This window comes from Barbus barbus (genome assembly GCF_936440315.1).
Source record: "Barbus barbus genome assembly, chromosome: 25".
NCBI lineage: Eukaryota > Metazoa > Chordata > Actinopteri > Cypriniformes > Cyprinidae > Barbus > Barbus barbus.
Genome location: NC_136753.1, coordinates 18,447,555 through 18,468,398, shown reverse-complemented (window position 1 = coordinate 18,468,398; position 20,844 = coordinate 18,447,555). Strand labels below are relative to the sequence as shown.

At 36.4% G+C, this 20,844-nt stretch overlaps 3 protein-coding genes across 3 annotated transcripts; 2 read left to right on the top strand and 1 right to left on the bottom strand.

Annotated features, from left to right (window-relative positions):
- The first annotated feature begins 388 nt into the window (after window positions 1-388).
- On the top strand, window positions 389-5,647 carry LOC306845332 (thrombopoietin receptor-like). The gene is made up of 9 exons (XM_079378056.1): window positions 389-687; window positions 942-1,056; window positions 1,277-1,455; window positions 1,550-1,701; window positions 1,800-1,935; window positions 3,576-3,687; window positions 3,776-3,939; window positions 4,182-4,324; window positions 4,495-5,647. The coding sequence occupies exons 1-9, from the start codon at window positions 582-584 to the stop codon at window positions 4,654-4,656; spliced, it is 1,269 nt and encodes a 422-aa protein (XP_079234182.1). The 5' UTR covers window positions 389-581; the 3' UTR covers window positions 4,657-5,647.
- LOC306845331 (origin recognition complex subunit 1-like) lies at window positions 5,637-13,808 on the bottom strand. Its single transcript, XM_079378055.1, has 18 exons — window positions 13,629-13,808; window positions 13,061-13,179; window positions 12,711-12,838; window positions 12,441-12,613; window positions 11,743-12,121; window positions 10,739-10,964; window positions 10,130-10,192; window positions 9,456-9,557; window positions 9,050-9,284; window positions 8,813-8,919; window positions 8,504-8,605; window positions 8,224-8,395; window positions 8,013-8,120; window positions 7,297-7,446; window positions 7,075-7,194; window positions 6,664-6,833; window positions 6,449-6,536; window positions 5,637-6,331 (listed from the first exon to the last, which is right to left on the bottom strand). Exons 2-18 carry the CDS (start codon window positions 13,156-13,158, stop codon window positions 6,137-6,139), a joined length of 2,616 nt encoding a protein of 871 aa, XP_079234181.1. The 5' UTR covers window positions 13,159-13,179; window positions 13,629-13,808; the 3' UTR covers window positions 5,637-6,136.
- Window positions 13,809-13,863: 55 nt separating this feature from the next.
- LOC306844847 (pre-mRNA-splicing factor 38A-like) lies at window positions 13,864-20,656 on the top strand. The gene is made up of 10 exons (XM_079377259.1): window positions 13,864-14,078; window positions 16,909-17,068; window positions 17,153-17,274; window positions 17,372-17,457; window positions 17,681-17,791; window positions 17,901-18,007; window positions 18,124-18,150; window positions 18,248-18,351; window positions 18,471-18,519; window positions 20,104-20,656. Exons 1-10 carry the CDS (start codon window positions 13,949-13,951, stop codon window positions 20,147-20,149), a joined length of 942 nt encoding a protein of 313 aa, XP_079233385.1. The 5' UTR covers window positions 13,864-13,948; the 3' UTR covers window positions 20,150-20,656.
- The last annotated feature ends 188 nt before the right edge of the window (window positions 20,657-20,844 follow it).

Genomic DNA, 20,844 nt, shown 5'->3' with positions numbered 1-20,844 from the left:
ATATATCTAGCTACTTTCTTTTGTTGGTCAATGAACCAAGCTGCCTTTAACATACATATATATATATATATATATATATATATATATATATGTATATATAGTCAAAAGGAGTCAAACGCATCAGTATGTTCACATTTTACCCAGTTTCATGGGTATGTTTATCATAACCGCACTCTAGACAGAAATGATAATATTGCGATTCTCATGGTTTGAAAGACACAGTACCAAAAAAGCAATATTATAATTTGTCAGAGCTGGGGTGTTAAATATGAAGTGTGACCTCTTCAACTGGACCATATACTTCTAAACATTTTGTTATGTAATATATAATATAATGCTTCTTTTTTTTTTTGAACACTGAAGGTGTTTTTTTTTTTTTTTTTGCAAGTTTTGTGTCAGCGCTTGTATATATGTGCGTGTGAAGGAGGCACTTTGTCAGTCCGGATGCCTGCCTCAATCCCCAGTGCAAGCACTTCCTATTGCATTTGGGCCCCATCTGATGACCACCTACCACCCTCCCCGCCCTTTTCTAAAAACATAAAATACTGAACACTAACATATCTAGAGATTTAAAAAGTCATATGTATGGATGCCCTGTGTACATGATGGATTCAGCACTCACCTGGTGGATACTTCTTTCCTGTCTGATCAAGCAGGTGCATTTAGAGCTTCACCTATCAAAGCAAGGTAAGACACAAGAGTTAGTCCGTTTTTATTTTAGTTGATTGTGCACTTATCTATTTATTGTTAAGTTAATTCTGCTGAAGTGTTGTTATAGCTGTTATAGTTGTGTTTTAGTAGTGAAAAAAAGTGTTAATTCAAGATATGAATGTTGAGGGTGCATTTAGTAGAGCAAAGTGTACAATCTTCAGTGAATGCTAGATGAAACTATGCATTTTATTAGTACTGTAGCTACATGGACTATTTTTTTCATTCTCAAGATTTTTCTCTCTTGGCTATGGATAAGGACCCAAAATGTTTCACCAGGGATCTAGAAGCCTTCACTTGCTTTTGGGAAGCACCTGCTGGAAAGTCCTATTATTTTTCCTACAAAATGTATGAATAAGGACTTTTTAAGTACTTTCATCTTCTACTGTATATTAAGCTTAAATTCAAATTAATGGATCATTTACTGTAAAGTTGAGTGTTGTTGAAGAATTTGAAGACTGAAGAATTATTATTTATTTTTTTTAATCTGAAAAATAATGAGATGCGGGGATGTATCACCCATGGTGGTTGAGGACCTGCTTCAAGCAAACATGTTTCTATCATACAGATCATCAGAAGAAAAAATATGTGATTTGAAACAACAAACTTATGAGGAGAAAAAGGTCCTGCATATTTGCACATTCCCATCAAGTGACGTCTTCATGTATGTCGAGATGCACCTAAGAGTGATAGACAGAGACACCAACACAACCATCTACAATCGCACAGTCAGTGTGGAGGATCAGCGTAAGTGCAACAGGAGAACAACAACAATTTACTTTGAAGTTTTCATTCTTGATAGTGTCTGAATTAAAATGAAATATATTTGTCTTTCTCCAAGTTTTTCTGTATCCTCCAACAAATATTTCCCTTCATCTAACTGGCGACATGGGCCAAATGTTAGTTGAATGGAAAAAAATAAAACTATTTACAAGCAACGTGCAGTATGAAGTTCGTTACAGATCCAAAAACACATCAAGCACAGTTAAACCGGTGAGTCTGACACATACCCTTATCATAATATTACTGTATGAATAGTACATAGAGAAGCAGTTCATTTATTAAATGCAGTCTACACTCACTCTTCACAGGTGTCAAAACACTCCCATAAGCTTGTCTCTCTGGTAGCAGGAGAGAACTGCACAGTACAAATGAGAGTCAAGCCTGGAGGTGTTTTTTGGAGTGACTGGTCAAGTCCTGTAACAGCTATGGTGCCACAAACAGCAGGTGAGAGCTGAAAAGAGTGTGGTGTGAGTGAAACCAACCTTTATTTGGACCCTTGAAACTGTGTGATCTCTGCCATATTTCCAATTAGCCTACTTTTATTCAACTATTCAAGTTTGGATTTAATGAAATGCAGGACCGTTTCCACATTTAGAATCAACACAACCTCTGTCACAGCACACTGTATGAGAAAATTAAGCAGAAAAATGAGGAAGTGTTCCACAAGAGGACAAAGCAATGTTGCCTGAATCCCTCTTTATGCTAAACGTTTTTAAAGTTAGAACTCATTACTAAAACATTATGTCTTGATTAGTGCTGTCAAACGATTAATCACATCCAAAATAAAAGTTTTTGTTTGCATAATATATGTGTGTTCTGTGTATATTTATTATGTATATATAAATACACACATACAGTATATATCTTGAAAATATTTACATGTATTTACGTGTCTGTATTTATATTCATTTAATTTATAAACAACATTTTTAACACACACGCATATATATATATATACATATACATACATATAACATATATACATGTGTGTGTGTATTTGTATGTACATATACATTTAAATATACACAGCACACATATATTATGTAAACAAAAACATTTATTTTTAATAATTTTAATTTGGATGGGATTAATCATGATTAATCGTTTGACAGCACTAGTCTTGATACAATATATTAAAATATTATGTTTACTATAGTTTATAATAAATTAGTGATATCACACGAGTGATATGGCTTTATATCGGCACGGCTTTGATTCGGCTGTTGGTAATCATATACAGCCATAACGCACGGCTACTTGTGTGATATAACTCATTTGTGATATTACATTTATACAACAATTCGACAGCACGAGTGTGTAAATACATAAGAAACAAGTTTGAACACATTGAGTTGCTTCATTGAAAACTTTATGTGTTACTTTATTAAAAGTTCACTGTATTATGTAGAGTAGAGTATTATGAGAGATGGACTGAGTGAGTGTGATTGCCTGTATCTGATACAGCATTCATTCTTCAGCTCAATCACATATTCACAATAAAACATTACTTTGAATGTCCGCTGAGGAAAGCAATATCTTTGTCTTACTATCCTTTCATCTGTTAGGGGTGATTTCCAATGACAGCACTGCTCATATTTGCAGCTGTTGGTCAAAATGGCAAACTCAGTCCAAACATGTATTTGACACATTTTGCAAACCTGTTACAAACAGTGCAATCTATTAATCTAATCTACAAATAATTAAATACCATTAAATATGAAAGTTCTGTAAAATGTGCGCTCTTTTATTAGATGCAGTGCTTGTTTTGGTTGGTGTTGGTAAACTAAGTCAAATAGACGTTTTTTCAGTGACACAATGTTAGACAAAATGTTGGGAACTCTTTCACTTTCTTAGCATTTTTTCCCTTATAATGAAAGTGAATGGTGACTGAAGCTGTCATTCTGGTTATCTCTTCTGCGTTCCATTTAAAAAAATATGTCATGGACATTTGGAACATGAGAGTGAGTAATTTATGACGATGTGCATTTTCAGGTGAACTATCCCCTACTACAAGCAAAGAAATTTATCTAGGTAAAATAACAGTAAAACGTCCAGTCACCTTTCAGTATCCGGCTAATTTTCAGGTGACATAAATTTGCGGTGCCACACTCCAGATCTGCATCAAGTATTATGCCGATGGAGAGAAGATATTTATGATGACTGCAGATACAGCTTCCACTACAGACAAAAAATCAGGTGTCATGTTTTGTTACATCTTATAGAAATCCCAGCATAGCAGTTAGTTTGGTTTGTTAACTGCAGTCCTTGTTGTCTGGTGTTTCAGAAGTCTGTGGGATAGCTGGAAGTTGTGTTCCAGAGACAACGACACTATCCATCAATGTGTCTTGTATGGGCAAGAGTCCAGTATCTATCAGTTTTACCTCCGTGGTGGATTGGAACCATTCGGTCGAACGTTTTATGCAGAAACTTTCAGTATGAACAGCAGCAGTAAGTAAAAAATAAGAAAAAAAAATTTCAGCACAACTTGTGACAGATGTGAGAAAATGATATCAAAATTTCAGACACATGACTCAAAAACCACAGAGTGTCAGACACAAAGCAAAGTGTTGCAACCATGCCAGGTCTCCTTCACCTCAGTTGCATGGTTTCTAAAAGGCTTACCAGCACTGTACCACAGCACTTTTTGTAAGGGTAATATTACACAAATGTCTCTATGCTGTTTTTGACAGTCCAAACAAGCCCTCCAGAAGGTCTGAAGGCACAGCCGGAGGAAGAACGGCTTTGTTTGACATGGGATCCACCCTTTTTGAAGATCTCACAGTATCTTAAGTACCAGATCCGATACCAGCGGGAAGGAGAGAGTGAGTGGAAGGTGAGTTTCAATCACGTGAAATGAGAAATTGAATGCATTTAAATAGCTCAGTGTTCATTGATAGTGGACAGATGGATATGAACACATTTATATCAGTTATTTAATGACTTTCTTTACTCTGATGTGTTAAATAGCCACATAACACATGCTGAAACTAATTCCTGTGGTAGGATTTTACAACACCCAGTTCCAAGACCAGCACTTGCTTGGATGTACACAGAGGGAGTCAATACACTATCCAGGTTCGAGCCCAACCCAATGGATCGGTGTACAGTGGAGACTGGAGTGACTGGTCAAAACCTATCCTATCTCCTTCTGGCAGAACAGTCTGATCTTGAAGTCTATCACTCAGCCTGTCGCCAGTATACCAATATGGAGATCTCAGGAATAGCGTATGAAGCAAGTGGAGTGTGAGGTTCAATTTGTCATTAAGTTCATAAGCATGTATATATGTAAAGTTTTGGATGAAACCTTACTCACAAATTCAAAGTTTCTGTGGAATGAGGGAAGCAGCATGTGAGACCTTAAGGAACAGACAAATTAAGTGGAGATTGTTCAATGCATAAACCTTAATCATCAGTAAGAAGGAACTGCACTTAAGTTTCATCATACCACAAACCAAAACATTCAATAATATCTAGGCATGCCAAATGTCAGACTACTGGCTTGCAAAAGACCTTCGAAGATAATATGAAACTGAATGTGGATCATATAAACTGTATATTTTAGATGAAATGCAACTTTAGTTTACAAATAGAAAACAATCATCAATGGCATGTTGTCAAAGTTCAACTTGCTTATCGGTTTGCAAACTCAAACGTACATTAATGGATGTCTGTGGGGTATTTTGTGGCTTCAAAAACAAAAATGTGACATTTGTATTCTTTTTTGGAAGCTTTTAGATTCTTCAACATCTTGGTTGTGTTCATCATTCCTATTTGTGGAGTATAAATTATTTTTTTCTTGGTGTTTAAGTTGATATACAAATGTTAACAGGTTTATATGGTAAAGTTAAGGGTTGCACTTTGCAAAGACAATGTTGGTAAAAAACATCACACCAGCCTCATGTTAACATGATGGGTAAGTATTATTGCTATACCTAAAAAAAAAATATATATATACTTTTTTTTTTGTTATTAAGGATGTTATTGGTATTTTGTATAGTGCTTAAGTGTGTGATTTAACCCTGAATATTCCTTAAACTGAACTATGTTATAGATTTTAGCTACATTTGTTTTAATTAATCTTTAGCTATTATTATGTTTGTTATACTTGTAATATGTTGTTTGTAACACTGATTAAAAAGCAATTTATGTCTCATGATCAGGTCTGATCAGTCAATAGCTTTATTGTATCAAGACATCACACAAGTAAAACCTGAAAAATATCCAACATTTTGGGCATATGAAAAATTGTACATTTTACCTTGACGGTCATTAAATGATAAACAACAAATGTGTGAGTCTTGCTTTCCCACACTAAAATACATAAAAACTGCTTTAGAATAAAGCCTTTGTGAAAATATTCTAAATGCATTAAAGAGTGAACTGAAAGACATGATCTAAAGCACAAATGTGGCTAGAATACACAAAATGTACAATTAAAACTTATAGAACTACACATATAATTTTAAGCATTAAAATTTAATAATTTATTCAAAACACACTTGGGACAATCTCTCACATTCCATTTATAAGGATTTAACTGTGAAGCTCCAGGTAAAATCTGCTCATTGACCGTTCAAAAAGTGGACAGACACAGTGGGGATCCACACAGGTTGCCAGTTGGAGCGTGTGACTTGGTAGGTGAGTTTTAATCAGCCTTCAATGCATAAAGCACATCGTCCTGACTAACATTGAGTCGGATACGAAGAAACAGGTCCAGGCGGCTTCCCTCAAGGAGAAGCAGGCGACAGGAACCCAGTCTCTGACAGACGGCCAGTCCTTCAGACACACTCACCGGCTGCAAACCCTCAACACGACACAGAGCCTGGTGCTGAACAAACACCTGTGGAGAAGAAATTAAACATACAATCATTCTTTTAGGTTACACAATTCCTGAAATTTTATTTAGTATAATATAGATCATGATTAGAATGAGGGTTGTTATAAATAATCTAACTACCTGTTGGAAAGTGGCCTCTTCTAGACCCAGTCGACGAAACTCTGCAATAACAGCCCTCAGGAAAAGCTGCTCCTGTACAGAAGCACACCTACAATAACAAAATTAAAAAGAATGGAAGTCTGATTGGAGCCAAATTATTAGATTTCTGTTTTTTTTATTACCTTAAGGAACAATAAGCATATAACTGATGATAGTTCTTTCACTTTTCTTTTCACCTGATAGCTGCAATGTAGGAAGAGGAGAACATCTCATCCATAGCCTGCATCACATGACTCATCCCCACCAATCCACTGCTGTTCTTCTGACTTCCAGAGAGCTCACAAATCTCTGTGGCCCGTCTGCAGATATCAAGGCAACGTCGTGCATCACCTGAAAGCGCTGCCACCTAGAAGACCACAATCTCTTACTGATACATCATAACAACATGAGATGACCACATGTACATTTAAATTAATATCATCTTGTAGCCCAAAATCAGTACAGAGACCACTAGAGCGTTCAAGAGGTAGTCTCGCGTAGCCAGACCTTCAGACCTTTAGCCAACGGTCCGGTCCGTTGGCATGACGTCTGAGGCTGAGACTACTCAAGAGGTAACCCACAATGCCCAAGATAACATAGTTTCACACCTTTCTTGAGACTAGCTGGAGAGCATCTTCCTCAAAAGCCTTCACTCTGTTCAGTCTCGATGTGATGATCTGTTGTAGCTGTTTAAAGGTATATGGCTGGAAGGACATTCTTGTTAGTCCCTGAAGATAAACAAATAACACGTTTTATTTCCATTATTTGCAGCAGCCAAAGTCCTTTCAATCATAACTGAATGGCATCTCTATGTTGTAAAATGGTTTTACCAGTCGACTGGCAACACGGTTAATCATGATCCTCTCAGGCAAATCCATAGTGTTTGCAATGGTAAGAACCACCAGACGAGCATTGCGCCTTGTTGGCCAATCAAACAAGCTATACATCACATTTTGTTTACGGGTCCACAAGAGGTCAAGCTGAAAAAAAAAAAATTTAATAAATAAAAAGAGATGAGGCATAAAAAGAGATATTCTTTCAGATCGGAGAAGACTGCACAGATATAATATTTAAAGTACAAATTCCAGCAGTATTTTGGAGAAAAAAAAAAATTCATATGAGCTTGAGGTCAAGCTGGTTTTTGGGACCTGCAGAACAATTTAAAAATAATTACACTAATAAATCACAAAGATACCAACTCAAATCCTATTTATTATTTTCCCTCAATAACTATTGTTTTTATTGAAGAGCATACAGTTCTTGAAACGTCTGAAATCGTGAAATGAATTTAATCCGTTTATAAAAAAAGTTTGAAAACAAGCAGCTTTATAATTACAGAAGGAATACTGAAAATGTCATAGCAGTTATGGGATGGGGGGCTTTGAATATTGTGTTGGCCAACAGGAGGCTGGGGGCCTTTCAAGTCAAAAAGGTTGAGAACCTGACTAATCTAGACCGATCTGGATCATCTAATCACAATAAACGATTAGCTAGAAACATGCAACATAGGTGACATTATTAGTGTCACTAGTAACAAATGTCTCACCTCGTCTACTAGAAGCACAGTTGTCTCTTTTTTGGGTGCGGGAGCACTGAAGCGTTTCTCCAGTAGTGCAGCTGCATGATCAGGTGTTGCTTTTTGATCAGTCAGTTTCTACCAGAGCAGAATCAGAGCATAAATTCATAGAAAATACTACATAAGACTATAAAAAAGGAGGAAATTGACAAAATTATAGGGGAGGAGACAGCATACAGACCTGCAGTATTTGTACATAAGCCTGGTGTGGGTCTGTCATTTTCATGCCATTGATCTCGATGAAGTGGAAGTGAGGGATCTCATCTTGTTCAGCAGACTGCTGAAGGGACCGGATCACCTCATGTACTGTTGCAGTTTTACCAGTACCAGGAACACCTGAGATATACATACATCTGCAGAAGAAACATTAACTTTATGAACTTTTTTTTCCTGTTAAAAAACAAAGAAACAACCTTTATGACCTTTATGAAAAAAAGATGGATGTTAAATCCGAATCTTACCCTCCAGTGCCATCAATGACTTTACTCTCCACAAAGTTGTAGATGTCCTGGAACTCTTGTTCTCGACACGGCAAAGACTCAGGAACAGAGGAAACATGTAACCTGTTGCAAAAATAAAACACTGATTTAAAAAAAATATATATATATATAGTAAAACTGTAATACTGTGAAATATTGCAGTTTAAAATATATTTTTATTTAAATATATTCTAAAATTCCATTGATTCCAAACATTTAAACTGTTTAAATGTGTAGTTTTGCTGGTTAAACAGACAACTTTATGGGACTATAGTCTGTGGAGTTGCTTACCGTGCCCGTGCTTCTTCCAAAACATTCCCTGGCTTCCTGGCCGGTGCACTCCTGCTAGGTATGCTGGGAGTGGCATGACGTGGTGTACGTGGGGTGGCTGGAGCAGTCTGGAGTTAAAATTAAAAGAAAAATTAATCGTCACATATAGTGTTATCTTCATCTGAAATATAGATGTGGTTTTGTGAAGACACATTTACTGCTAGCAGGAAGACATAGCAAAAATCAACTTCTTTGAACCTTCTTGCTGGGCGTTTTCCGTGGGGTTCTAGCAGAGACACGGGTTTTCTCTGTAGATCGAGGTGTTCGGCATCCTCTACGCTTCTTTATTATAAGCTCATCTTTGCTGTCAACCTTTGCCTCCTCTTCCTCATCGCTGCTACTCTGCAGATCAGTTTTAGTAGGTACGAAGGAGTCATCACCATCACCATCCTCATCATCTGACAGCAGGTCAACATTATTGCCTACCAAATTTCTGTAAAAACAGATAATAACATGGATCATTTAATTAAAAGTAGATTAATCAAATGCAAAACAACAGAGTTAGACAATGCAGCTTGAATGCAAGCATCCTGTGTGAACAGCCCCAAGTATGCATGTATGTGTGTATTTTAATTCACAGATTCACAGCCTTAGTGGGACCTACAGCTGCTTTCTGATGCGTGAGGACACAAGTTGGGCAGATTTCCTTTTAGAGCGAGGAGTGGCAGCAGTCTGGATGGGTGAATCTTCATGCTCCTCTTCAGCTCTATTAGTTGTTAACAGGAATATGAAGAAAAGAGAGAAACAAAATAACACTATGATAAGTAGTATGCATGCATTCCAGGTTTAACCACAATCTATTACCCTCACAATATTACAATATCATATAAGAGGTAAATGCTATAACTTCAACTTGGTCTGGATAACTGAATTAATAGATTAGAAAATAAGGTCAAACTGTCCAAATGGTGCAGCTAAAAGTCTCAGATTTTCTCCAAACGTGTCATATAACAGATTTTAATATCATTGCAAGTTACAATTACACGCCCCTAACCAATCAAGTTTAAATGCACCTTACAATGTAAGAGATATCATTAAAATAAAACATGTGCATTCAGAAAGAATTTTTAAACATGGCTGTTGAGAAATTTGTCTGCTTGCTTCAAGAAGTGGTCATGGATGAGTGCAATTAAATTACTGTATGACAACACAATTATAAGTTATATGCTGCCCCCCACTGGTCAACTGATTAAAATGTTTTTCAATTTCTAAAACCTGTACACAAAACTTCACATTTTTTTTTATTGCAATATCACAATAGGCAATTGCAACACTTACAAAGCAGCCAGTGCTGGTTCTCTGAGTGCAGTTAAATCTTTCCTCCTGGATGGAGTTCTTGCCCTTGTTTGAAAAAACACATTTAGGTTACTCTATGGGTCGTTTATTAAACATATTAAACATATTAACTCAAATTAAACATATCAATGCATAAAGAAAGTGAAGTAGTGGCCACCGGTGCACTGGTCTTGATGAAAGTAGTTGTGTGCTCAAACAATGCATTAAGTCTGAAAAAATAAATAAAGCCACATAAGACCTTTGTGTTTAATAAAGATAGCCAAAGCCCATCCAGAAAAAAAATGAGTCTGTATCCCCTCCGTGGAGCAATAGAGGAACATGACTCACTTCAGGCCTCTTAGACCTACTCTCCTAGGGGTCGCCTCTCTCTTCCGGGGAGTTCTGCTTGAGCTAATTAGTGGCTCTGGATCATGATCCCCAACTGGCTGCACCCCAAGAAAGACACTAGGAGGGCAGCGGGACTTTTATAACTAGACTCTACTTATAATTTAGTTTGAACTAAAACGATCAGCACAGTACTAAGTAGAAGTACTAAGCCATATATAAGACCATAACGAACCAATACATAATTTCCAATGTAAATACATGTACCTGGTTGCATCGTCTTTGTCATGTGCAGTCAGTTTGGGCTTATCTGGGCTGTGTGAGGACAGAGGAGAGACACGCTCCTCCTCATTAAGATTTAGTGGAGTTAGTCTAATAGAAATGGAGAAGCGACCCATTGGAGATGTGTTCAACTTAGACGTCAGTGTCTTCTCTGTGTGTTCATCAAGAATCTCCCCCAGAACATCATCTCGGGACATGTTTTTAATTGGACCTACCATAATGTAAGAGAAACATAGGTCAGTACAGTTTGGTGCTTTTGAAACCATTAAAGGAATAGTTCCCCCATAAAAAACAGTTGCTCTTTAGTTCACACAAAATGACACTCGCTCACCAAGTAATCCACATAACTCTAGTCTATCAATTAATGTCTTTTGAAGCAAAAAGCATGTTTGTGATAAATAAATCCATCATTAAGACCTTTTAACTTCAAATTTTGCTTCTGGATAAAATACGAGTTCTTTATCCATAACATTTATTTCTCAAAGAAAAAATAAGTTGTCTTGTCTAAATCAGGAGAGAAATATGCACAGCTCAATCACCATTTAGAAGCAAAAAACTGTCCAAAACAGTTCTTAACAAATATGTTGTTAGATTTTGATGTGAGAGGACAACAGGTGATGGATTTTACTGGAAGAAGTGCTATTATAGATTATGGATTGTTATTTTGGTTAGAAGCAATGGTTTAAAGTTAAATTGCTTTAATTGTGGTAATTTATTGCAAACACTTTGCTTTTCGACTCCCAATACATTGGAGTTGTGCGAATTACTTGTGGATTATTGTGATGTTTTTATTAGGTATTTGAACTTTTATTCTGGCGGCACCCATTCACTACAGAGTGGGCAAGAGATGCCATTAAATTTCTCCAAATCTGTTCTGATAAAGAAATTAACTCATCTACATCTTGGATGTAGTAAATTATCCACAAATTTTAATTTTTGAGTGAACTATTCCTTTAAAAGCAAAATATATGTGGATGGATGCCACTCACTGCACAAGTCCAGCTTCTTGCGAACATGTGGCCCAGAGGAAGCTCGGCTTCTCCTCTTTGCACTAAGAGCTTTAGCTGCAGAGAGTTTGGAGGCAGAATGAAGAGACTCCGCTTCACTGGAGTTCATTTTGCCGGTGCTCATGCTGCCACGGGTGAGTGCGCCTGACATGGCCCGTTTCATTACCGAGGGGTCTGGGGTTGGAAGAGCACGAGTCTGAGGGCCCCGTGAAGATGGTAGGGGCGATTTAGGGCTCTGAGGGGGCTGCATCAGCTCAGGATCCAACTCTCTGAAGGATTTGGTATCCCACAAGAGTTTGACAAATAGTATGTCTTTGCTCTTGCCCTCTGGGAAAGAATCCTCAGCTGGGACATACTCAATCTAGAATTAAAGTTATAAATTATTAGTGGATATAATGGAAATAACAATTATAATTTATTATTATTAATGTTATTTAAAAAATCATATAAAATTTCATTATATAAACACCATTTTAAATCATATATAGTAGAAAACATAATAATAGTAAGTACTTTTATCAAATACAATAAAAAACATTTTTACATTTAAAATATAGAATAAATCATTTGAATCAACTACACAAGCATTTCTTGATCGTAGTGTGATGTACATTCATCATGTGCAAATATGAGCAATCCCTTTATAATTTAAATCCTACAAACATACCATGCTAGCTTACCTGTACTGCTCCAAGAATGGTCTCTCCATCCACCTCATTATCACAAGAGTGGTCCTGGTAGAAAAATATCTCTTGTGGATGGGGATCTCTGCCCAAGAGCTTGCGTTTATTATGAGGTACTTCACACATCCGCACAAACCACTGCACTTCTGCGGTTTTCTTCTTTCCTGAATCTGGGTACAAATGTCACATAAACCAACACAGGTTACTGTCTGACTCAGAATGCATGCAAATATACACCTTTTGCATAAAAACGCTGCATATTCCTACCATCAGTGTACAGTTTGCAAAGTCGTGCCACAAAGGGATTGTCATCGTAATCCCCCTCAATCAAAATGTACTGGCCTAAAGACACAGTTGCATCTTCTGTCTTTCCCTCCACACAAATGGACATGGATCTGTGTGAGGATCAATCAAAGCATTATTGCCGTTAAATTCAGAGTTAAAACATCTTTTGACCATTTGAATTTCCATTACTACTGGATAAGAAGATGGCATCTAATTAAAAAAAACATTTTATAGAGACTACTCTAACTCACAAAGCCTCAGAATTAAATTACAAGTTATATTTGTTCGAATCACTGTCTTGTGATTTGATTTAATGTGGCAAGCACACTTACTCAAAGTATTGCCTTTTCAGCTTCCTGTCTTCACGAATTGGTCTCCCATTCCATTTGTAGGTTCTTCTCATTCTCAGTCTTGTGATGTAGCGGCTCATTGTGCAGGTCTGATACGAGTTCTGTAAAGCAAAGCATCGATTATGTATTTAATATTATGCAATTAATAGTGAAACCAGTAACAATGGCAACCAGGAAACAAGATACAGAGAAATTATTTTTAAAAAGTATGTGTGTGTGCATATATATATATGTGTGTGTGTGTGTGTGTGTATATATATATATATATATATATATATATATATATATATGTAAACAAATATAAAATTGCAGAATTTGGAACTTGGAGGTTAATCTGGTTTAAACTGCGACCAGGAATAAAACTAAGGTAGTTTTTAAATATTATTATTTATTTAGTTTTTTCAGAAAAGGCAAAAATATGTAAGGGAGAAGTAAGAATAAATAAATTTTAAAAACACGTGTTCTTTACAGAAGGTATCAAACATCAAAATTCACTATGTAAGTTAAATTACACAGTTTTAAACCCCAGCACCTCTCTTTCTTTACTCACCAGCCGATAATTTCTGCAACCGTATCAAATTATTCTCCTAGGCAACAGTATTCCGTCTCCGTCTCAATAAACGCTCAGAAATATAAATTAATGTATATATGAAGTTGAACGCATCTTACAAAGCAGTTACAGAGCACAATCACACAAACCAGACGACTCTTTCGCGCGCAGATGACGTATGAGGTGTTTTTGATTGGACAGCAAAATACAGCTTGACCTTACGGATGTGACGCACGCTTTTCCCCGGAAGTCATTCTTCGATATTCTCCATGGCATGTTAGCGTTCCGATTATCCATTCGTTCATTTACAATTTTGAGCCATGGCTAATAGAACGGTAAAAGATGCCAATAGCATACATGGAACAAATCCTCAGTATCTCGTCGAGAAGATTATACGAACACGTATTTATGAGTCCAAGTACTGGAAAGAGGAATGTTTTGGACTTACAGGTGAGCGAAGTGTGCTGTACTACACACTGAAATTGTTAATGTGGCATTAAAAACAACGCTAGTTATTTACCTTCCTCTCAGAAATGACCTCGAAGTAACGGTAATTCTAATCTAATCTAATTTAAAGCTGACCTGCTGTTGTTCATTGTTTACTGCTGGCAGCGTTAGTAATGTGACTTGATACGGTAGAAGAAGCATAGACTGTAAAAGAGCAGAAGTGAATAACTTCGAATATGTGTGTTAAAATGGAATGGTTTATGTAACCTTAAACAAAATAAATAAATAGTTTTACGTTTGTATTATTTTTTTAGCTCCATATAGGAGAATATGAAGCTCATACTAGTATTAGTTTGTTTAATTTTGAGTGTGGAGGTCAAAACATGCAGTGCAATGCAATACAATGGTGTTTGAGTAATACATATTCCTCAAAAAGCCTGTTGTATCATATTTGATGCTTGCATTTTAAAATTATTTTTCTTAAAGTATGTATTGATGATAAAGTATGGTTGCTGCAATCTGGTAAATGTTCATTTTCAAATATTAAAGTTATTCCTACATTTTCTTTAAAAAAATCATAAAAAATTCCACAGCAAGCTGCTGTACACACTAGCAATAATATATACGCTTGCTTTGAGCTTCAACGCGGCACGAGACAGGGTTGTTCTTTGTCCCCAAAAGAGCAAAGAGCTGACTCAAGGGTATTCAGCAGGCAGGATTGGAACATAAGGTCTCGCTGTATGTGGATGATATGTTATTATACTTGTCTCATCCCCTCTCAAGTCTCCCCAAATTGTTGAATCTACTTACAGAATTTGGCTAAATATCTGGCTATAAAGTCAATGATCAGAAGTGTGAATTAATGCCTGTTGGTGACTGTGTCAGTCTATCATCTTTAGGTTCAGTTCCCTTTAAAATTAGCCCTAAGAAATTCAAGTACCTTGGAGTTTGGGTTACACATAACTATAAAGATTTATATGTGGCCAATTATCAGCCTCTCCAATTTGAAGCAAGATCTTGAACGCTGGGACCACCTGCCTCTGTCATTGGGTGGAAGAATTAATGCGGTAATGATGAACGTTCTGCCCAAGTTTTTGTATATTTTTCAGTGTCTTCCGTTTTTTTAACACAATCTTTCTTCAAACTAAATAATCAGATATCGGCCTTTATTTGGAACAAAAAAACACCAAGGATAAAAAGAAGTATACTGCAGAGACCTCGTGCAAAGGAAGGGATGGCACTCCCAAACTTCATGAATTACTATTGGGAAGCCAACATAAGAGCATTGTTATTCTGGATAAATAATGACACCTCTGCCCCTGTATGGTTAATTCTGGAGGGGGCTTCAGTTGGGCCCGCCTCACTGGCAGCCTTATTGTGTTCTAGACTACAATTTGCGCAGCCCATCTCTAGCTTGACTCCTAATCCAGTTGTTATGCATTCAATTAAAATATGGAATCAGATTAGACGGTCCTTTTCCCTTAAAGATATATTGCAAGCTGCACCAATCATAAAAAAATTATGTTTATTATGTAAATTGTTTATGTTATGTTTGCCCCATCAATGATGGACAAAGCTTTTGATGCCTGGGATAGAAAGGGCGTGATCCCACTGTCTGATCTTTATATGGATGGAAACTTCGCCTCCTTTGAACAACTGGTACAGAAATATGACATTCCCAAAGCGCACTTCTATAGGTACTTGCAGCTCTGGAATTTTGACTATAAGTAAGATTTATGAACTACTCAACATGTATGATTCAACACCCTTAGACCTACTTAAAAATAAATGGGAAACAGATTTAAATGAACCAATCTCAGGAAATTTGGCACAAAATAATACAAGGAATTTTTTCATCATCTATATGCCTCAGACATGCTGTAATACAATTAAAAATTGTTCATCGTCTGCACTGGTCTAAGGTCAGACTTTCTAAGATTAAGGCTGACATTGACCCTATATGCGATCGATGTAGGCAGGCTCCCGCCACTTTGCTGCACATGTTCTGGACATGTCCAAGGCTTTGCATGTTCTGGATTAATTTTTTGAGACCTTTTCTGGGGTATTTGGAGAGGTAGTCGAACCATCCCCATTTCTTGCATTGTTTGATGTGGCCCCTGAAAACACCCTTCTCAACACAAGAGAAATTAACATGTTGGCCTTCGGCTCTCTTTGGATAGGAGACTGATATTGTTTAAATGGAAGGACCCTATTCCACCGACAAATAACCACTGGATAAGAGAAGTCATGGGTCATCTTAAGTTGGAGAAAATCAAACATACAATCAGAGGGTCTATTGGGACATTTTATAATATCTGGCAGCCTTTCAAATTTTGTGGAGGAAATGGAAGCACACAATATAGCAATGCAAAAGAAAGGGAACCTGTATTATATCTTTACTTCATGCATTTAATTTTTTTCTTTATGGACGATTGATTCTATATTGTCTTTAGGTCTGGTGTTTGGGGAAGGGGGGTTAGTTATTTCTGTTTTTCTAGTCTGTATAATGTGAAAACAAATTAAAAAATAAATAAAAATTCCACAGCAAAAGGTGGACATTTTTACAATTATACTTGTAATTATACAAGTATTTAACATCAATCAGATGGCAGAAGTCATGTACAACAGGTTTTTCAGCAAAGGTTTGTGCATGTTGAAATTTAGAGACTTCAGAAAGTCATGTATCAAATGTGATGCTGTAGGCTTGACAGAGTTATGGTCTGTTATAAAACATTTATCTTAAATTTCTCCATATGCATGTATGGATTTCTGGAATTAATGTGTCTAGCATTGTTTTAAATGTCACTAATATTGTTCCCTCTGTAAAATCAAGCTGAACTTGTCGTGGACAAAGCAATGGAACTGAAGTTTGTTGGTGGTGTATATGGAGGAAACATCAAGCCTACTCCATTCTTATGTCTGACGCTAAAGATGCTGCAAATCCAGCCTGAAAAGGACATTATTGTGGAATTCATCAAGAATGAAGACTTCAAGTTAGTATGCGAATACTGCTCTGTCTGTATACAGTTTGTCATTTTCCTGTGTGTAGCAGTACTGATTTGCTTTTCCCCCTCCAGGTATGTCCGTTTGCTTGGAGCGACGTATATGCGCCTGACTGGAACTTCTGTAGATTGCTACAAGTATTTAGAACCATTATACAATGACTACAGAAAAATTAAAAGCCAGAACAGAAATGGAGGTGGGCATTTTTCTTGAATATTTAGTGGGTATGTGGCATGACATAATTTATTCTTGCTGAAAAAGACATTTACAAATAACGTTTCTTCTTTACACAGAGTTTGAGTTGATGCATGTTGATGAGTTTATAGATGAACTGCTTCATGCAGAGCGAGTGTGTGACATCATCCTCCCTAGACTTCAGGTTGGTTGGACTTATTATGTGTTTATATATATATATATATATATATATATACACACATACATATATACATATACACACATACATACATGCATGCATGCATTTTATTTTACATAAACTGAATGCATTTATGTTGGCCATTGAAGTAATATGAATTGTATTGAGTCATTTATGTTATAAAATAGTGTGTCCATGTTCATTTATTTTTGTTTGTTTTTTTTCACAGAAGAGACAGGTTTTGGAGGAAGCTGAGCTGCTGGATACTCGTATTAGTGCTCTGGAAGAAGATCTGGATGAGGTGGAAACCAGTGATGAGGAGGATGAGGAAGAAGAGAAGGTAAAAGTGAACTCACAATGTCTGACAATCTATCCAAGCAAAAATTATTATTATTAATAGTTATAATTATTTGTGATTGTTAAACACAACCTCTCCATATGTACTGCAGCCAGAGAGAGTGCAGACACCAGAGCCACACAGAAGAAGTTATAGAGATGTGGACCGGCCACGCAGGTCTCCTTCTCCACGCTACAAACGCAGCCGCTCACCCAGAAGGTCAGTGATGGTGCTAGTCATCCATAAAGATTATATTATTTCAGGTTTCTGTCTTAACAGATGAATAATTAATGTTCTGGTTCTCTTCCTTGTTTTTTTTCTTTTCCTCATTTTAGACGGAGCAGGTCACCTAAAAGACGAAGGTATATAATGAAATTGTTTAGGCACATTATTAGTGGGGCATATTATTTTAGATGATTATACAGTATAATACATCTATTTGTTACTCTATTCATTCAGTCCATCACCCAGACGTGATAGAGATCGGGACCGTCATCGCAGCAAAAGTCCCCGCAGGCACCGCAGCAGATCCAGGGACAGAAGGCATCGCTCCAAATCTCCAGGTACAGCAAGGCTGTTTTGAAGTACTCAAAGAAAATAAGTCACCATAATTTGTTATTTAAAATAATTACAGTAATTGGCAAAACTGATAATTAAGAAATATTGGCATATTTTCTTCCAGGTCACCACAGAAGTCACCGGCATCGCAGTCACTCCAAGTCCCCAGAAAGGTAATACTTATATTAAATGAATTTAACCCTCTTGTTGTGTTCGGGTCAAATTGATTGTCCCGAAAATACTAGTTAACGTTATCGCATTGGACTCAAATTTACTGACTTTGTTCACATAGGGTATAAGTACTTCTCAGAATTGTTTTTTGAATTTTCATAATTTTATGTGGGTTTTATTTCACCTTGTAACACTTGTGATGTTCCCTGTCAAAAATGACCAGACTCTAAACAATTGCTTATAAATCTCTCATTATGCTATATTATCACCAAATATTGGAGTCATTCTTTTTGTCAACTTTTTTCTTTCATTTATGACTGGTTTTGTGTTTCTATTTGCATATGATTAATCATAAGCCTCATTTATCCGAGAGTAGGTACATCGTTTTTGAGTGAGGAAAAAAAAAATTATGAAGAATTTTCACAATATTAAACAAAAATTAATAAAAATGTGCACTGTTTATCACACTGTTCTTTAATGTTTATCAGGAAGTTTGCTTTTAAATGCTTTTATTTTGTACAAAATTGCAAAAATTCACACTTGCGGTGTTCCCTGTCAAAAATGACTGGACTCCAAACAATTGCTTATAAATCTTGCATTTTGCTATATTATCACCAAATATTGGGTTCATTCTTTTTGTCAACTTGTTTTCTTTCATTTAGGACTGGTTTTGTGTTTCTATTTGTATTCTATCATTTACAAAATTGGACTGAGTCATACTTCTCAAAAATGTCCGGCCATTGAAAGTGAATGGGCAAGATCACAAAAAACAGCACCAGTACTCTGTAAGAACATGAAAGCCTCAAAACCTATTGTCATGTTTTATCTAGAATATGTGATGATAGAAAAGATTCTTTTGAAGTCAATGCAGGCTAAAGACAAGGCAGTTTGAGTTTTGTGTGTGTGAGAGAGAGCGAGAGAGAGAGGGAGAGAGTTATCATAAAAGCATATTGCATGCAGTTCAGGGTAGGATGAAATGGGTGTAATACTCACAATAGTTTGTATGCGTGTGTGTGTGTGCGCGTGTGTGTGTGTGATAGCGTCCACAGGTCCAAGACCTTTATGTTTGGAAGCACAACATGCTCCTGAACACTAGTTGTTTCTCTTCCTTTCATTCTTCCCCATTCACTTTCAATGACCGGACATTTTTGACAAGTTTAACTTTGTGCAATTTTGTACAAAATTAAAGCATTTAAAAGCAAACTTCCTGATTAAACATTAAAGCGCACTAGTGTGAGAAACGGTGTAAAATTTCATAATTTTTTCTCATTGTGAAAAATATTCATAATGCTTTTTTCACTCAAGAAATTAGGTGCCTACTTTCGAATAAATGAGGCCTACAATTAATCAGATGCAAATAGAAACACAACCAGTACTAAATGAAATAAAACAAGTTGACAAAGATTGAATCCAATATTTGGTGACAATATAGCATAATGAGAGATTTATAAGCAATTGTTTGGAGTCCGGTCATTTTTGACCGGGAACACAAGTGTGACGGGAATCCGAACACAACCAGAGGGTTAAATAATTGTCTTTGTTTTCACTCTCTTGTTTCATGGTGAAATTGTCTCTTTGTGTTCCAGTCGGCCAAAGAAGAGTCACAAGAGAAGTCGAAGAGGAAACGAGTGATCTCAGTTTTCTGTGCAAATTTTTTGTTTTTTTATAGATATTATTGTGCTCTGTAACATATGGAGATACAGTGCAATTTCTGTCATAAAAAGCTTGATCTTATTCTGTGTAAACTGCCCAAGCCCAGTTTAATCTTCATAGGTTTTTGATGCTGTTTTATACATTTAATTGAAATTTACAACCAGAAATTTCCATCCTGAATTAACTGTACTGTGTAAAATAAACGTTTGATGTATTGTACTTTCCATTTTTCCTGTTATAACAACAATGATTGAAACAGTCTACGAGAAAAATTCCTTTGCTGTTATTTTGGTATGATTTCAGTCTCTGAATTTGGAGAATTCTGCTTTATTCTATGACAGAATTGAAGTTTAACAGCTAAAGCCAAGAGAAGACTGGACATAAACACTCATACCCCCGGTTTCACAGACAATGCTTAAGCCTAGTCCCAGACTAAATGTAAATCTGAGCTGTTTCATCTAAAATAAACTTTCACTGACAGATCTTAAAATACATCAGGGCCTTTGTTTTGTGTCAGGATGAACACCAGTAGTGTTTTTACTAAGGCACTTTTATCAAAAATGGCCTAATCCTGGTTTAGTCCAAACCCTGTCTTTGAAACCACGCCATACTGTTTTAGTGCTCTGGGGTAAAATTGCACTTAATTTCATGAGAGATGACATATTTATTTTTAA